The sequence below is a fragment of the Rousettus aegyptiacus genome, unplaced genomic scaffold, assembly GCF_014176215.1.
Source record: "Rousettus aegyptiacus isolate mRouAeg1 unplaced genomic scaffold, mRouAeg1.p scaffold_m13_p_13, whole genome shotgun sequence".
In the NCBI taxonomy this organism is placed as follows: Eukaryota; Metazoa; Chordata; class Mammalia; order Chiroptera; family Pteropodidae; genus Rousettus; species Rousettus aegyptiacus.
This window is the reverse complement of record NW_023416288.1, coordinates 53,769,782-53,787,928: the sequence shown is the minus strand read 5'-3', so window position 1 is coordinate 53,787,928 and position 18,147 is coordinate 53,769,782. Positions and strand designations below refer to the sequence as shown.

The window sequence follows — 18,147 nt, the reverse complement described above, 5'->3', positions numbered from 1 at the left end:
CTTTGAACATTAAAAATATATATTAAAGATGATGGTCTGGGGGCGGGGTGTCAGGGAGGTCCTATGAAAAGCCTCATTTTTGTATTGCAGAAAAAAGATGTAGATAACCGTGATCATCTTAGCTTATTTGTGGCAGAGGCTGCTGGTTGCCTGTCTAATATTCTTTCTTCTTATTAACTGAACTTCAATTTTACTTGGTGCCACGTGCATTTTGCAGTTTCTTACACACGGGGGTCTTTGTGTGACACAGTCTTGGCCAATAATGTCTAAGGAGACGTCACTGGGTGGAGCTTCCAGAAAGGTTCTTTACAGGGTGCTAACTCGGAGGAATCTACACCCATCTTTTCCTGAACTGAAACTAACCGACATCAGAGCCAATGCTCTGGCGGACGTGCTGAGGACCTGAGGACAAGGCCTCATGCTAAAGCGGGAGGGACAGAACCCCAAGTCCTGTTAACCTGGGACTTCGATTGCATCCCTGGGTGGCTCAGCTTGTTCAAAACAATGCTGCACAACTTCTCTGTTACCTGCATCTGGCATTGATCTCTGATGGATAACACGTCCTGTTATGAGAGTTGAGCCCTCCACTTTCTCTCTGTGCGCTGATACTTCCAAATGTCTTTTTCTTATTGTTTGGTTAAAGCCATGTCAAAGTAGAGACTCTCCTGGGTCAAGCTGGAAGATCACTCACGTTCAGTGAGCATCAAAATGGAACAATCACCGTTGGTCTACAAATCAGTTGCAAACTAGGTTTGTCCTCAAAACAAACCTGTACTGTAGGAGAACCCTAGAACACTCTAGAAGTTAAAAAAAAAAAAGTTTCAGTTGTATAAATGGGCATTTGACGCTTTTACTGGACAAACTATATGGAGATCAGACTCCAGCTTTGGGCAAGTAAGACGGCACTTGAGGCCACGGGATCTCCCGAGAGTGCGGGGAAGGGCCCAGGCTCATGTGAGGTGGAGCATCTGTTGCTATCATTAATATTTGAGAAGTGATCAGGGGCTCAGCAGATTCCTTTGTTGTTTCTTTTTTTTTTTTTTACTAGAGTTCTTATCATTGGAATTACTTACAAACTTCCTTGCTTATAATAACATTAGCTCGCATTAGCCGTTCTACAGGGAAATAAGGCAGAAGACAATTGTGCATCCTTCGGGAGTGATAGATGCTGAAGAGAGAAAAGCCCAAGAAGGAGGAAAAAAACAGGGGGACAAAGAAAAGAAAAGCGCCAGCAGCAGCAGCAGCAACAGGACCAATCGGAGCCATCCCAAACCACCTGGAGTTTTCTAAGGCGTTTCTTTCGGCTCCAGATTTACATTATAGATGCCTGTGTCTCAAGACAATGAATTCTGTGAGCCACAGACTTTATTAAGTCCTGCCCTTCGGCACAGAACAAGTTTAAATACTATTATTTTTAGTCATTTATTCTAAAACACTTCTAAGTGCCTAATATGTGCCAGGCATTGAAAAAATTATAGCCGAGATTTATGTTCAACTTTAAAAAGGAATTCATTACTTCGCTTTTTAACAGCTGCAGATGGAAGCATAACTTAATAATGAATTCCGTGCTATCCACCTACCTCTAAAATTTAGTTTGATAACACATAGGAAATTATGATACAGGGCCAATTGTAATCACAAATTTAAACCTCTTTGCCTCCAGACTGCAATAGAGCTTTCTTTGAAGACTGGATGCCTAACTTTATTAACAAAAGAAAAATTATTACATAAGCCTCGAATCACAAAAACTTAATTTCACAGACACCTAATGGCAGTGTAAACAATAAGATGTGTCAGACAATAGAAAGGAATAGAGATATTTTTACTATAACTTCAATACATGATATGTTGCACATTACAACTGGAATCTCTGGATTTTGTAAAGTAACTTCCATGTTTTGTTTTGGTCGATACTTTTATTTTTAAACATATGCTTTAAAAAAAAATTTAATATACCCATAGCTTTCTGGCAACCAGTCATATTGTTAATACATCTAGGATCATAAGTTACATAATACCACATATAATGTCTGTAAAAACCTTGGAAATGAACTGATTTGGAAATGAAGGCGAATCTCCACTACCGAGTCTCAGAGCAAAGGAGAGAAACAAGATACTGTTAGACTCACCGGTGCGCGTGGACTTATTAATGATGTCCACGTGCAGAGCCGTCCAACGTCAGGCTTCTCAATTAACTCCAGGTATTGGGAGTGAACAACCCCCTTGCCAAGTGGGGACTTGTTCAGCCGCCTTTCTCTTTTCTTACATCACTCATTCAGCCAATTCACTAAAGCCTGTTTGCTTCTCCCAGGTGCCGCCTAAAGTTTCATTGTTTTGTTTATTGTGCTTATTGGCACGCAGATCTCTTTCACAATTTTCCTCGGTTTCCGATGGCTCCGAACTACCAGTTTGGATCAGCCCCGTTGCGGGTAGTGCTTTAATAAACGCGTCTCGACTAAAAGAAGGACTTTGGAGAGGAAGATGGAACAGCGCGATAAGGGGATACGGGGACGCGGCGAGGAAGAGCAGGCCGGAGAGAATTCCACCAGGTGCCTGTGTTCCCGCGAACAACCAGCAGGTGGCAGCAACAGCTCGCGGCAAGGCCCCAGCTGAGCGCTGCAGGACCGGAACAATGGACCCCCAAGCCTGCCCTGGGTTTGAGCAGAGGCTGGGGGTGGCGGAAACATCCTTCATCGCGACGCCTCCGCCGTTCCTCAACACCACCACCCCCCTTTCCTAGCAGACGCCCGCTGAGTCCCTTCCACCGCCTCTCATCCCTGTAGGGAGTTCTCTCAGGGGGGCGGGCAAGGGAGGCGGCGCCCAGAGGTGCAGCGACTTGCCCGGGCCGTGCAAAGCCGGGCTCCGACCTCAGCACTTCCCCGCTCAGACCCCGGCTTCCCGGCCCTTTGGGGAGGGTGGAGTCAGACGCCTCCACGGTGAGATCCAGGGTCACGAAGAGGGAGAAGAGTTTAAGGCTGGGTCCGCGACACTTTCAGGCGCCCCCTCCCTGCCGCGCCCCCACCGCCCCCGGACCCCGCGAGATGTCTCAGTTTGTCGTTCCCTCCACCCCTGCTTTTTTTCTTTCTTCCTTTCTTTTTTTTCTCAGCTCACGCCCACCTGAGTTCAGACCTGAGTAGGAACTCAGAGGGCTCAGGTCCTCGAGCTGGGAGGGGACAGGGCGCGGGCGCTGGGGCCCCGCCCCGGGCACCCCTCGCGCCGCGGGGGTCCGGAGCCCGCGCGGGTCGCGGCCGTTACAAACGCCATCTGCGGGGAGCTCGGACCCGCGCCTCCGCCGGGCGCCCCGCGCGCGCCCCGCACCCCCCGCGCCCACGTCCCCCCGCCGCGCGCCCGCCGCCGCCGGGGCCGGGAGGGCGGGCTCGGCTCCCCGGAAGAGGGGCGGGCCGGGCTGGGCGGGCCGCGGAGGGGCGGGCCGGGCTGCGCTCGCTCCAGCCGCCGCTCCGGAGCAGAGCCGCGGGCGGCGGGACCCGCGACCCTCCGCGGCGACGGGCAGCGCGACGCGGGCTGCGCACGGTGCCCCGCGCCCCGCCTCCGGAGCAGCGCAGGCCGCCGGCCGCCGCCCCCCGACCGCCCCGGAGCCCCAGAGACGTGCGGCGCGGCGGACCCGGGCCGCGGGGAGCGGGGGGTCCCCGCACCCGAGCAGAGACAGCGGCGGCGCCGGGCGAGCGCGGGGCCTCGCGGGGCGCAGACCTGCTGAGCCTGCGGCCGGCGGGAAGGTGAGACCCGGGGTCGCAGGCGGCGTTGGGGGGCGAGGCGCGTTGTGCCTGGGGACAGAGGGATTCAGGTTTGTAAAAGTGCAGGGTCCCTCCAGACAGGGCCTCGGCAGACCCTCGGGGGCCTTCTGGGGGAGTGCGAGAGTGGGGCTCGTGAGGGGTGCGGGACTGGCCCACCTGGCTCCCCTGCGCCCTCTGAGCGGCCCCATTGACCCCCATATTGACACCCCCATTATCCTTGCTGCTGCGATCGCCGCTGTTTGCAGAGACCCTCCTCGGGCTGCGAGACGGGGGGTCCTGCTCTAGGGGTGCTGGCGGAGGCCGGGCTCCCACCCTTCTAAGAGGATTGCCCACCGCCCCCCACCCAGTGCACCTCTCCAATGCGGGTGGACCTGGGGGAGTCGAGGAGGTCGAACCCACATCTGCCCCCAGCTCCCCTTCTGCTCCTCACCCCCGTCACACAGGTGAGCCTTGGGGTGGTAGGAAGGCTTGGCTCGTGCTCGCAGCCATACCCCCAAGTTCCACCCCAAAGTCAGCTTGCTGCCGCGCCAGCCCCGCCTCCTCTCTTTCCGTGGTGGGAGGGGGAGCTTGGCCCTGCCTGCCCCACACCCCCACCCACCAGTCTTGGCTGTCTGGTACCCTCTCTCCTCCCCTCCCCGGGGGAACTGGCGCGGGCCCAGCATAGCCGATGTTGTAATGTCCCTGGCGGCACCCAGCGCCCCTGGAGAGAAGCGGCTGGGCCTGTTCCCAATCAGTTAACCTGGGCCAGGCCCTCCGCTGCCAGGGGAACTTGACTCAGGCCCTGGAAGGGGAGACGCTGAATCAGTGGGACAGAGACTGTGGGACCCGGGACACGGGAGGGAAACTATCCAAGTACATGGAGCACTAAGGGGTGGGGGAAGGCGAGGGTGGGTCTGAGAACAGCAGGAGTGCAGTCAGAGGGGCCACTGGGCTCCTTCCAGGCACTGGACCGTCTGTGTCCTAGCGAAGTTAAGGTGGGGGCTCCGCTCTACCTGTCTAGGGCCCTAGGGAGGAGGACTCCTTTGGAGTCCCTTGGTTCATTCGGGATGCAAGAAGATGGCTGGCAGGGACTGGCTGTGTCACCAGGGAACTGGGGGACGACAGGCAATGATGGGGGGCGCAGGGGAAGGCCAGGACCCTGCCTCCTCCCAGCCAGCTGCCCCCCACGCCTCCACTCCTCACCCTTTCCTGAGCTGGGCTCTGGGCCTGGGTCCACGCTCCCCCCTAGATGGAAGGGCTGTGCTGGGGGCGGGGAGGCTTCGGAGGCCTGGCCTCTGGCTCCTTTTCTCAACTTCGCCGCTCACCCCCATCTCCCAGCCCAGGTGTTTCTGCTGAAGCACTTCCTGGGGCAGAGAGAAGCTGGCGCAGGCTGACTAGGCTGTGGAGTGGGGCAGACCCACGGCGGGGGCTCGGGGTTCCGAGGACCCCTTCGGGGTGCCTGTTGCCAGCCACACACGCCTCCCTGCACCCACGGTCCTGCTGCACACGCGGCTCACCTCACATACACCCTCTCGCACTTGCTCTCACAGGCGCTGGGCCCGGCACTCACGGGCTTGCGTCCACGATCTCCCACTTACTCCTCCCTCACGCACATGCACCGACTGCCCCGACAGCCTCCCTCCTGCTCCTTTCCAGAGCCACGCATGTCCTCAGGCCGTGCGCAGCCCGAGTGGCTCATTCTAAGCGACTCTCTGGCAAAAGCCAGACGCTGCCTGTAATCTTGAGAGCCTCCCCCAGTTCCACAGTGGGAGGCACATTTGTCAGCATCTGCGTGCTCTAGGGTACATTCTCGGAGGCCTCAAGAGACACAAGACTGTCCCCTGTGAGGTAATCCACACACGGTCCTCTCCAGCCAATGCAGATGGGGCTAAAGCACTGGAGGACAGCCACCTCCTCACTGTCTGCTCTGGATGCCGATGCAAAGGCCAATGGGATCCTTTTCAGGGCAGGAGGCCAAGGCTGGAAGAGAGAGCTCCTGAGACCTATCCAAGGTGGAGATTAAAGGGGAGAGGCTGCAGCATTAAGCTGAGCAAGGATTACACTGGAATTTCCTGGGCGTTTAACAGCTGCAGAACAGGACCGAGGGCAGGGCCTGTGGTGCTGACCCCTCCCACACTGACCCTGTGGCTAACAGGTGTCAGCAACCACACCAGACATAAAACCAGCGACCCCTTCGCCCTTGGGACCTTCCCTGCAGCCCACTCCGCCTCGCTGGCCGGTCCTGTCTGTGCTCCATTTGCAGCAATGGCCCTCGTGGGTGTCCCCCATGCCCAGTCCCTTCTTTCCCTCTGAAGTCACCGTTCTGTGCTTGACATCCTGTGCGAGAAAGGCGATGCTATCAGTGAGGCGATTTTTAATTTCTTGGGAGAGAAGCTGAAAGAAAACCCGGGGATGAAAGTTCTTTGGCTTTTATGTTTGACATTATTTTGCTAATTCATCCCCAGCTCCTATGGCCTCTCCATCTCTGCTTTCTTCTTAGATGAAATTTTCTAAATATTCTGAAACCTAGAGGGGGAAAAGGAGGGAGGATAAAATATAAGTATATGCTATACTAGTCTAAGTTTTATAAATATTTCTCTTTTTTGTTTAGATTTTAATTGTGCGCTTTTAAGTATAAAAATAAGATGTGATCATTGTAACGAGAAAAACAATTCTAATATGTGTAAGACAAAGTTAACTCACCCCCACCTTTTCTAAGTCCTACAGTAGCCAATTTTAATGGCCCGATATATCTTCTGCCATACTTTCTTACAAGCTTATTTGGCTTATATTATTTAATTTTTTTTGAAATTCACTTTGTAGATTGAGGTGCGTAAACTATATTAAGTCAGCTTGGTTCGTTCATCCGATTATCACATTTAGCATTTTGATTTAAGTGCATTTCACTTTTAAGATTCTTAGAGATTTAGTCATTTTTAAATCTTGCATTTTTATAGATAACCAAACTCATAAGCTAAGATCCTACACATTTTAAATCTTTGCTGGTTTCTGAAAACAAAATACAATCTTGACACCTCAGAAACTGCCATATTTTTGTCAACCAAAGAAACGTAGCTGGCTTTGGATATAATGTCTCAAAAAGATACAAAGTGATATATCCAGGAAAGGAGCTGAGAAAAAAAAATGGGAAGTCACAGAATGCGACTTTTGTCACAGGAAACTTCATCTAATCAGTCTCATTTTTCTGAGCTATCACCACAGTTCTGCCGCTTCTGATGCTTTATATTTTTAAAAGCATGTACACATCTGAAATTTGAAAGTTTTTCTGATTGAGGTAAGTTTTCTGCTCTTTCATGGGTGCCTGGCTTTGTAGAGGCCTGTCCCGTTCTGTGTGGCAGCCAGGAAGTGCTTGGCCGCTCCCAGGGTGAACTCCTGGACCAAATGGAGAAAGATGTCCTAGTCCTCAGCCATTGATAGCACCTTTGAAAGTCAAGTTCTAAGCCCTGCTCGTTTAGAATTCCAGGCATGTGTGTAGAACAGCCATGTTCTTGTCACTTATATTTCTGCCTTTGAAACTTGTTTCAAAAGATTCTGCAGTGGTAGGAATAGTTGACAGCAATTTCTTTCATATCTTAATAAAGTTTTTTCTTTCCGTGTTTTTATTTTAGCCATAGAGATACACTCAGATTCTTTTTTATCTATGAAAAAAGAGAAGACCTGAATTGATCTGGTTCATTCGATAAGTGAGAACTGACCTAACTGCCTCGTCTCACTCAGCCACAATTCCTTTCTGAAGAAACCTGTTTATAACCTTCAATTTTCTGGATCCGGATCCAGAAAAGTGTGTCCTCATCAAACAGCAAAAGATCATTTAGGGCGCTTTATGATCCTCAACCATTTCCTCTTAATGAATGGACCATTTTTCCTAAGTAAAATGTTTTAAAGTCACTGAAGTGGCAGTCGGCACGCAATGACGCCACTTTCCTCTTTCCTTTATGACCCCTCGCGATGACGGTAGCTCAGTGGCTTCAGCGTTCCTAATTGCTCTTGCTCTTCTGGAACTTCTGGAGCGAGGCCAGCTTCGCATTGTCTGAGATGCCTGCTAAAGCTCCGCATGCACACCCTGTCATGGCCACAAGCCACTGCGGTACTTGCATTGTGGGTCACCGGAGCAATGCTTTGCCATGCCTCATCTTCTTCTAGAATGTTCCCTGTTGCACAGCTGATAATATCCGCAGTGCGTCTTTTCTTCCACGTTTCGATTTCCTTCCAAAAATCGATTGAGATGTATCTTTTAAATGTTTAGTACTCCTCAGTGATTATTTGGCGAGTGATCCGTTTAGAAAGACACAGCACTCATAGTGTCTTCGTTATACAGATTCCAGAAGTCATCCAGGCTCTGACTGAAAGAAGCTATTTTAAAGAATGTCTGCTGGGCAAATGGTATAACAGCCTTCATTGTCTAAGGGCTTTTTTTTTGCTGGCATTTTCAGTGCTTGGTAAGAACGTTCCTGAAGATTCTCTTGCTCTGGACGGAATCTGGTCTGCTCTGGTGTGTCGGGCATGTTTCTAAATTAAGCCTTGGAAGAGAGAGAGTAGGGGATGTGCCTACAATGCGAATAACTTCAGGATCCTTATTAAACAGCCCTTGGTGATGGGGCCCTGCTTTTCACTTCATGAAGCATTTATTTAATCTGTGAATGATTCTAGTAGCATTGGGGACTGTATTTGCAAAGAACCTCTGTTTCTTAGGAATAATTTGCTCTGCGGAAGTCCTTTTTTCCCCAGGTTTCCTGAAATATAATTGACATACAGCGTTGTGTAAGTTTAAGGTGTACCACGTGATGATTTGGAAATGTCGTTATCTTGCTTCTATGTGCCCCAAGTCGAACCCTCTGTTTCACAGATAGGGTTCTAGAAGCATGAAAGGTGAATTTCAGTGGCTCACAGACAGAAACCCAGCACTCATCAGCCAATGCAGATGTCGAAACGGTGTCTTTTCATGGTAACTCCTTGGAGATAACCCTGAAGGCTTCATCTTACGGTATAGACAGGATTACCAGGAGAAAATCAGAATAGTGGAAATCAAATCATGATTTTCATACTCATCAAAGTTAAATATAGTTTAATAGGTGGATTTTAGCTTCATTGTGAAATGTGTCATTTTCAACAGCACCATGGGTCAAACAGCAACAAATATCCAGGAAGAAACAGGTTCCAACTGTCACTTGGCTTTCTCCCTTCCCCCCTTTCTACCCTCGATTCTGCGCCTTTTGAGTGACACGCCTCTTGTTTTCTTCTCGACGGAAATGATAAATGCAATCTGCTACTCTTGACCGTGCAACTCATGGACTTTTGAGGCTCAGTCACGGGGACAGAGATAGGTCACCAGTGATCTCTGGAGCGACACACGAAGCAAGGTCTGAGCCCGTGTGTTGTGACTGTGACTCTGGAGGCAGCCATACTCCCCCGGTCATGTGTTTGTGCTTTGCGCTTCTGAAGGCTCGGGTGCGTTTTATATCAAAGGGAGGCTCATTACATGGTCAGAGAAGTCATTTTGGGAGCACGAACACTGTTTTTGATTCTTTTTTACTAAGTAATTATTACAGATTTAAAGGAATTTTTAATAAATGATTTAATTGAAATATACACACAAGGTTTTTTAAAAGCAACAATTGAAAGAGGTACGGTGAGGGTGCAACCCACCTTGCACCGGCTCCCGTGTAGACCCCCCAACTTTCTTGCTCACGTGTTGTCTATCCATCATAATGATCCACACGCAGACACACATATGTATGTCCTTGAATGGCCAATCGAGAGCATCCTTCATGCTGTTCTGCACTGGATCTTCACTTGAAAATTATTTTCATATCAGTGCAGAAACAGTAATCTTTATTCCTTTTGAAGGTTGTGCCATAATCTTAGTATTTTTTTTTTTAATTTTTCAATTACGGTTGACGTGGTTATATTAGTTTCATGCGTACAGCGTAGTGGTGAGACATTTAAATAACTTACAAAGCGATGCCCCCGATAAGTCCAGTGCCCATCTAACGGCGTGCATAGTTATTGCATTATTATTGACTATATCTCCTACGCTATAGTCTCCGTTCCCATAAACCATCTTCCTTAATGATGAATGGGTTGCTTTACAGTCTTTTCCTTTACAAACACTTCTGCAACACATACCCTTGTTTGAACATCTGGGCAAATGGATCCAAGTATATGGTACCCGAAGGACAAATTCTTAGAAGCGACGCTGTTAGACAGACGTCGCCAATTGTCCGAGGGCATGTTCCGGTTTGAACTCGTAAGCACGGTGAATAGAAGAGAGCCTATTCCCTGCACCTCCTCCTGCCCTCTGCATTAGTAATCTCAGAGGACAAAATGGCATGTCACTTGTCTCAACATGCCTTCCTTCCACCGTGAGTAAACTGGAAGCATCTTTGCATATATTTAAAGAATACGTTTATTTTTCTGTAAGCCACAGGAAAAAAAAATGTGCCCCTTGTGGAAAGAGGACCTTGTTCACCAGACGTAGGCATGCCGGGCCCACACGGCGCCCTCCCTTCTCAAAGCTGGCCCGTTTCTTGGGGTGGTGTCTTTACACGATGTCGTCTTTGCTTCTGTCCTCACAGCTGCCCTCCCTGGTATCCCACAGCGCTCCTTCTCTGACCCCTCTCACGTCACTGCCTCCCTGAAACATCTAGAGCATCCAAGTCTGCCCGGGGCCCCGGGGGTGTCATGGAGAGGGAGATGTGTGTCCCCAGGGAAGGAGTCATTTTCAACCCACTCGGCTTTTAATGAGAAGAATCTCTTGACTCCCGATGCAGGGTGGCTGTAGGAGGAGGAGAACAGAGTAAATGAAGAGAAAGGATTAGAATAGCTTCTTCCAACGGAGTGGCTCCTTCCAGAAGAAAACAGTAAGACTGGCCCAGAACTAAGTACCCCGTGCTCTAGAGGAAGGGCCGTGAGCCACGGACGTAGGGAGGGAGCAACGCGGCCATGGCTTCCAGGATGGTGGACCTGCCCCAATCAGGGGAGAGGTCCCTGCTGGCTGTTACCCTGCAGTTGGTGCCGGGACCATTTGAGAGCTCGAGGAGGAGACGCGAGGCCAGGGTTTGGAGCCCGGGCCATCTATGAGGCAACGCGGTTACCTGCCACTTGCCTCGTCCGGTCCTGTGTCTCCACAGGAAGCCAGCTTGGCTGTGGTCCCCAGTCCTACAGAGCGGCAGCCCTGCCTGGGAGCAGGACGATGGCCAGCGTGATGGTGGGAGCCCCGAAGATGCCCCATGGCCGCTGAGGGTGCTGCCCGCCCAGGGAGCGGAGCGGCGGGCATGGTGTGCAGCCTCTGGGTCCTGGTCCTGGTGTCCTCCGTTCTGGCTCTGGAAGGTAAGAGGGAGGGGCCACTGGAGAACCCCCACCTGCCAGTAGAGACCCGACACAGGTGGACATGGGAATGTTTCAGAAAAGGCAGAAAAGAGTGAAGACCTCACAGGAGCACAGGAGTGGGGAGGGTTTCGGGGAGAGGCTCCTCACAACAGCTGTGCTCCGGCCGGTGAATCAAACGGACCGGGCCCGGGCCCGGGATGGGGACTCTGTGTTTCCTCATGGGAACGGGGCGGAGGTTGAGCAGTGCTGGCCAGAGCCTTGGCCACTGCCTGCCCGTTCTTGTTTCTGGACAGAGGTGCTGCTAGACACCACTGGAGAGACATCTGAGATCGGCTGGCTCACCTACCCGCCCGGTGGGGTGAGTGCCGCCCTCACGTTCTGCACCCATCACCCCTCTCTCGCCCTGGTCCCCAGAGTGCGGATTTGGGGAAGGAAACCGCGGGTAGAGACTAATGGAATGAGACTCCTCACCTCGCTCTGCTTTGCATGCCAGTTAATTTTCAGTCTCAGGGGAAGAGATGTGCCCCCCCCCCAACTTCCTGCACCCTGCAAGCCCTGAGCAGTAACGGGCCTCCCCACCTCCCCTCCCTGCAGTGGGACGAAGTGAGCGTTCTGGACGACCAGCGACGCCTCACGCGGACCTTCGAGGCCTGCCACGTGGCCGGGGCCCCGCCAGGCGCCGGGCAGGACAACTGGCTGCAGACCCACTTCGTGGAGCGGCGAGGCGCCCAGAGGGCGCACATCCGGCTGCACTTCTCCGTGCGGGCCTGCTCCAGCCTGGGCGTGGCCGGCGGCGCCTGTCGCGAGACCTTCACGCTCTACTACCGCCAGGCCGAGGAGCCCGACGGCCCCGACGGCGTCGCGGCCTGGCACCTCAAACGCTGGACCAAGGTGGACACGATCGCGGGGGACGAGAGCTTCCCTGCCCCCTCCGCCTGGGCGGTGGGGCCCCGAGGGCCCGGGCCTCGGGCCGGGCTGCAGCTCAACGTCAAAGAGCGGAGCTTCGGCCCCCTGACCCAGCGTGGCTTCTACGTGGCCTTCCAGGACACTGGGGCCTGCCTGGCCCTCGTGGCTGTGAAGCTCTTCTCTCACGCCTGCCCCTCCGTGCTCCGCGCCTTCGCCGCCTTCCCTGAGACGCAGGCCAGTGGCGCCGGGGGCGCCTCCCTGGTGGCGGCCGTGGGCACCTGTGTGGCTCATGCAGAGCCAGAGGAGGATGGAGGTGGGGGCCAGGCAGGGGGCAGCCCCCCGAGGCTGCACTGCAACGGGGAGGGAAAGTGGATGGTAGCCGTCGGCGGCTGCCGCTGCCAGCCGGGGCACCAGCCTGCACGTGGAGACAAGGCCTGCCAAGGTGAGCGCCCGTCCCCCCGTGCTCGCCCCGGCCCGCCTCCCCTGCCCTGACCTCTGTGGTCCTTTCCCCAATGCCCCAAACTTCTTCATTCTGTCCCTAAAACGTCAGGAGTGAACTATGTTAGGAACGGACATTTGTGTTTTTTTTTTTCCTAAAGCACACAAACTCGCTCTTGCCCACTCCTCTGAAATGTCTAGAACCCTCTGGGGACTTCTGCAGCCATTGCTGAAGCTCTTAGGCCTGCAGGCCCGAGAAGCGATGGAGATCAGAAGGAGTCGAGCTCCTGCGTGATCTCGGGACAGGGTCCTTGGTCCGCATTTGCCCTTTATTTGGGGTGGGATTATCCCGGGGTCAGGTGAGGGACGGACGTAGAAGGCCGTGCATCCTCGCTAAAGGCTAAGGAGACGGATTCTCCTGCAGGTGGAGGCCGCAGGCGGCCTCTGCAGAGGGAAGTTACGTAATCAGGCCTACAGACACCTACGCCTGGTGCTTGGCCTGCCCAGGGCCCCCGCCCACCTCACTTTTTCCATCAGTGGAAATGCAGTTCCACCTCCAGTGAAATGGCAGACGTAATCTTTGCCCGAGGGAAGGAAAGAGGGAAGAGAGGGGTTGGGGTTCCAGCTCAGGAGGAAAGGAGGACCTGGCCCTGTGTCGGGTGTGTGGGGCTCAGGAGGGGTGGACAGAATGGGCCAAGCCTCCACTCTGCTCCTCAGCTTGCCCCAAGGGGTCCTACAAGGCTCTGGCTGGGAACAGCCCCTGCTCGCCCTGCCCGGCCCGCAGCCAGGCCTCTGACTCTGCAGCCTTCGTCTGCCCCTGCCTCGAGGGCTTCTACCGGGCCAGTTCAGACCCCCCAGGGGCCCCCTGCACTGGTGAGTCACGCACCCACCCAAGAGGTAGAAGCCGGACTGGGCGCGGGGCCAGAAGAGGGCGCCTTTGAGGGCGGCGGGCGGGGCTGGTTTGCACTGGCAGTGACTCCCTCTCTCCTGTGTCCTTGCTGTCCTCCCCACCTGGCCTGCGTCTCCCTCTCCCTCGCTGCCTGACCCCACCCACCCCGGCCGACCCGCCCCCCTCCTCGCATGGGCCGCCTCCGCTCTCCGGCCCCGCCCGCTGCTCCTCCGTCTCTCCGCGCCCCTTCCCCGCTGCTGCTGCTGCTGCTGCTGCTGCTGCTCGCGCTGGCTTCCCCAGGCCCTCCGTCCGCCCCCCAGGAGCTTTGGTTCGAGGTTCAAGGCTCGGCGCTCATGCTGCACTGGCGCTTGCCCCAGGAGCTGGGGGGGCGAGGGGACCTGCTCTTCAACGTCGTGTGCAGGGAGTGCGGCGGCCGCCAGGAGCCCGGCGGAGGCGGCGCGTGTCGCCGCTGCCCGGACGAGGTGCACTTCGACCCCCGCCAGAGGGGCCTGACTGAGAGCCGAGTGTTAGTTGGGGGGCTCCGGGCACATGTACCCTACATCTTGGAGGTGCAGGCTGTCAACGGGGTGTCGGAGCTCAGCCCCGACCCTCCCCAGGCCGCGGCCATCAATGTCAGCACCAGCCATGCAGGTGAGCCCTGCCTAGTCCTAACGCCTGACCTCGCCTTTTCGGAACCCCTCCCCCACTGGCCCCCCCGGAAACCCGCTTCTAACCCCCCATCCAGTTCCTTCAGCAGTCCTGGCGGTGCACCAGGTGAGCCGGGCCTCCGACAGCATCACGGTGTCCTGGCCTCAGCCAGACCAGGCCAACGGGAACATCCTGGACTATCAGCTTCGCTACTATGACCAGGTGCGGGGGCGGGGCAGCACCCCGCCATGGGGCTAGAGGTGGGGGGGACCGGGAGGGGTGCCCAGGAGCCCTGCCGGAGGTGGCAGGGGCCAGAAGCCTTGGGGGGGGGGGGGTTCAGTCGGAGCAGGAGTGAGGGGCCGGGGCCTGCGGCAGGGAGTGAGTGGCTGTCACCCCCAGGCAGAAGATGAATCCCAGTCCTTCACCCTGACCAGCGAGACCAACATGGCCACTGTGAGGCAGCTGAGCCCCGGGCACATCTACGGCTTCCAGGTGCGGGCTCGGACCGCTGCGGGCCACGGCCCCTACGGGGGCAAGGTCTACTTCCAGACGCTGCCTCAAGGTGAGCGGAGGCCTGGACGGAGGGCGGACACCAGAGGGTGGTGAGGAGAGGCCCTGGGCCCTCCTGGTCTTGAACCCTCCCCCAGAACCCTCCAGACCAGAGGCTGTGAGGAGAGAACTTGCGGCCGAGCTGGGGTCACCGGGTTGGTGGGCAGGCGGGTGCATGGGGAGGTGTGTAGGTGCGTGCTCATGCGAGGCCTCGCCCACCTGTGGTCCTGGGCGCCGGTTCCTCAGGTGAGCTGTCCACCCAGCTTCCGGAGCAGCTCTCCTTGGTGATTGGGTCCATCCTGGGGGCCTTGGCCTTCCTCCTGCTGGCGGCCATCACCGTGCTGGCTGTTGTCTTCCAGAGGTGAGCCCCTCCTGCCACGCCCCCGCCCCTCTCACTCCACATCGCAACCCCAAGTCCTAGCAGCCCCGAAGCCTGCTGCAGAAACCCCCACCGCCCAGCCCTCTCCCCTGGGCCCATGCGAAGGCGGAAAGAGGAGCCGGGAACCCTCGCCCTGGGGGGGGGGGGGGCGGCCCTGGCCAGACAGCAGCCTGTGTGGGAGTGGAAGGGGGAGGAAATGGGAGTGAGGGTCACTCCAGGACACTGGTTTGCCCCTCAGGAAGAGGCGTGGGACAGGCTACACAGAGCAACTGCAACAGTACAGCAGCCCAGGTGAGGCAGGTGGAGGTGAATGGGGCCAGGGTTGGGGGGTGCACTGATGAAAAGCAGGGGGCTCGGGCCAGGAGCACACCAGGCAACACTGAGTTCCCCCAAGGCTGAGGGGAGCTCCTCGGCACTGTCTTCGGAAGAGGGCGTGCCCCACCCCATAACGCATCCCGCACACCTACAGGGCTTGGGGTGAAGTATTACATCGACCCGTCCACATACGAGGACCCCTGCCAGGCCATCCGAGAATTTGCCCGGGAGGTCGATCCTGCTTATATCAAGATCGAGGAGGTCATCGGGGCAGGTACGGCGAGGGCCGAGGGAAGGCCTGGTAGGAGACCTCCTAAATGTGGCAGCATGCCGTGAGCCTACCGTCTGTCCTTGACCACCCCCAACCTACACCCGTCCTGCCAGGCTCCTTCGGAGAAGTGCGCCGGGGCCGGCTGCAGCCCCGGGGCCGGCGGGAGCAAGCGGTGGCCATCCAGGCCCTGTGGACCGGAGGCGCCGAGAGCCTGCAGATGGCCTTTCTAGGCCAGGCGGCAGTGCTGGGCCAGTTCCAGCACCCCAACATCCTGCGGCTGGAGGGCGTGGTCACTAAGAGCCGGCCCCTCATGGTGCTGACGGAGCTCATGGAGCTGGGGCCCCTGGACAGCTTCCTCAGGGTCAGTCCGGCCTGCGGGGGAGGCGGGCCCTTGGTTCTGGGCAAGTGTGCGGCTCTCGGCTGCTCTGGAGGCCCTACACCTTCGCTCCTTCCCGCCTGCCCCTGGTGGTCTTCAGCTTCATTCCCAGGCCATTTTCTGAGTCCTAAATTCCTTTGCCCTCTCATGTGGATGTCTGCTCTGCGTGTGTCGAGTTCCCCACTCAGTAGCTGACCTCTGCCCCTGCCCCTCAGCAGCGGGAGGGCCAATTCAGCAGCCTGCAGCTGGTGGCCATGCAGCGGGGAGTGGCCGCCGCCATGCAGTACCTGTCCAGCTTTGCTTTCGTCCACCGCGCGCTCTCTGCCCGCAGTGTGCTGGTGAATAGCCACCTGGTGTGCAAAGTGGCCCGTCTCGGCCACAGTCCTCAGGTGAGAACACAGACTTGGGGCCTTCGCATCCTTCAGAGGGTGCTGGAGGGTGAGCTAGAGCCTGGGGCGGGGGCCTCAGGAGGCATAGCGTAGCGTTTGAAGGCCTGGCACTCACCTGTGTTCCATCCAGGATAGAAGCCCGGACAAGGGGACATTGAGAGGTTTCAGAAACCGAGGCCGTGGGGGAAGGTGGGAGACCTCAGAAACCTAGAACCACCTCTCACCTTTCCCCTAGTGACCACAGACTTTAGTCAGAGCAGCTGGGTACCAATCTGGGCCACGCCCCCCTCGGCTGTGACTTTGCACAAGCGCCCGTCCCTCTGTGCCTCAGGCTCTGCATCTGTACAACGGGGATATGATCATCCACCCTGCAGGGGTGCCATGAGTGTTGACAGGTGCTTGACGTGAAGCCCTTGACTCACGCCTGAGCCCAGAGCAGTCGCCCGATAAATGCGACCTCTCCTGTGACGATCGCTGTTGTTTCTCATAACCGCACCCCTCAGGGCCCGAGTTGTATGCTCCGCTGGGCGGCCCCAGAGGTCATTGCACATGGAAAACATACGACATCTAGTGACGTCTGGAGCTTTGGGGTAGTGATGTGGGAAGTGATGAGTTACGGAGAACGGCCCTACTGGGACATGAGCGACCCGGAGGTGAGCTCTTGACCTAGACATGGCCGACCCTCACCCCTGATCCCTTCGACCCCCTGGCCCCACAGACTCGCACATTCTGAGACCTCCATGCTCTAATCCACTCCCGCCCTGAGATCTCGTGGCTCCCGTTTCCTGTAAGTTTCGGTTCCCTCCCCACTGCAAGTGCATGCTCCAGCTGATCCCAGCCCACCTGCTTACCTAACACTATACTCCTTTCCGCTGGCAATAGCTTCCCCTTACCATATTCTTCCTCTGACCCCCAGGTACTAAATGCAATAGAACAGGAGTTCCGGCTGCCCCCACCTCCAGGCTGTCCTCCCGGACTACATTTGCTTATGCTGGATACTTGGCAGAAGGATCGTACCCAGCGGCCTCACTTTGACCAACTGGTGGCTGCCTTTGACAAGATGATCCGCAAGCCGGACACTCTGCAGGCTGGCGGGAGCTCTGGGGACAGGTCTGGAACTTGGGGCTGGAACCTGGGAAAGCCAGGGAAGGTAGATGGGAGCCCAAGAGGAAACCGAGGCGTGGGAGCTAGGACGAAGAGGGGACTTTGACCTGCCTGCCCCTCCCCCTTAGGCCATCCCAGGCCCTTCTGAACCCGGTGGCCCTGGACTTTTCTTCTCTGGACTCACCTCAGGCCTGGCTTTCGGCCATTGGACTGGAGTGCTACCAGGACACCTTCTCCAGGTGTGGCCTCTGCACCTTCAGCGACGTGGCTCAGCTCAGCCTGGAGTAAGCAGGGACAGGTGGGCTGGGAGCCCCCGGGCACAAGGCCAGGGCCGGCCAGGGCCGTGCCTGGGGTCTTGGAGAAGCTGGCTCAGGGTCTGCTCCTTCCCCATCAGAGACCTGCCTGCCCTGGGCATCACGCTGGCCGGCCACCAGAAGAAACTGCTGCACAACGTCCAGCTCCTGCAGCGGCACCTGAGGCAGCCAGGCTCAGTGGAGGTCTGAGGCCCTGGCCGGAAGCTGTGAACTCCGGATGCTGAGGACCCAGCCCCAGGGCCAAGGAGGGACGTGGGAGCCGAGAGCCAGTCTCCTTCTGGGCCTCTCATGCCTGGCACTCTCAACCCAACCTTCTGGATGCCTCCTAACCCTGCCCTCTGTCCCTTCCCTGCCCCCCTCCCCACATTAAAGGGAAAGATGGGATTTTGCAAGTTGGAGGTGTGGTGAGGCCTCAGTCTGCAAGGAGAGGTCGGCAAGATGCCACCGCAGAGCAGGACGCACGAGGGGAGCAGAGCAGGGAACACGTT

At 56.2% G+C, this 18,147-nt stretch overlaps 1 protein-coding gene across 2 annotated transcripts; it reads left to right on the top strand.

Annotated features, from left to right (window-relative positions):
* The first annotated feature begins 3,442 nt into the window (after positions 1-3,442).
* EPHB6 (EPH receptor B6) lies at positions 3,443-18,055 on the top strand. 2 transcript variants are annotated; one of them, XM_036230771.1, is made up of 17 exons: positions 3,443-3,734; positions 10,883-11,081; positions 11,375-11,439; positions 11,676-12,429; positions 13,143-13,298; positions 13,615-13,965; positions 14,060-14,184; positions 14,362-14,524; positions 14,758-14,872; positions 15,129-15,181; positions 15,360-15,479; positions 15,590-15,837; positions 16,071-16,241; positions 16,745-16,894; positions 17,158-17,351; positions 17,474-17,629; positions 17,740-18,055. In XM_036230771.1, exons 2-17 carry the CDS (start codon positions 10,982-10,984, stop codon positions 17,846-17,848), a joined length of 3,030 nt encoding a protein of 1,009 aa, XP_036086664.1. In that variant the 5' UTR covers positions 3,443-3,734; positions 10,883-10,981; the 3' UTR covers positions 17,849-18,055. The 2 variants fall into 2 exon arrangements, with proteins under 2 accessions (XP_036086664.1, XP_036086663.1); XM_036230770.1 differs by having other exon boundaries at positions 3,444-3,734; positions 16,068-16,241.
* The last annotated feature ends 92 nt before the right edge of the window (positions 18,056-18,147 follow it).

Bases quoted from the DNA above. Each gene is read 5' to 3' on its own strand.
- EPHB6 (XM_036230770.1), top strand. From the start codon at position 10,982: ATGGCCGCTGAGGGTGCTGCCCGCCCAGGGAGCGGAGCGGCGGGCATG. The intron at 13,299-13,614 runs GTGAGTCACGCA...TGGCTTCCCCAG, and splicing joins CCCAGGGGCCCCCTGCACTG to GCCCTCCGTCCGCCCCCCAG. The intron at 13,966-14,059 runs GTGAGCCCTGCC...CCCCCCATCCAG, and splicing joins TGTCAGCACCAGCCATGCAG to TTCCTTCAGCAGTCCTGGCG.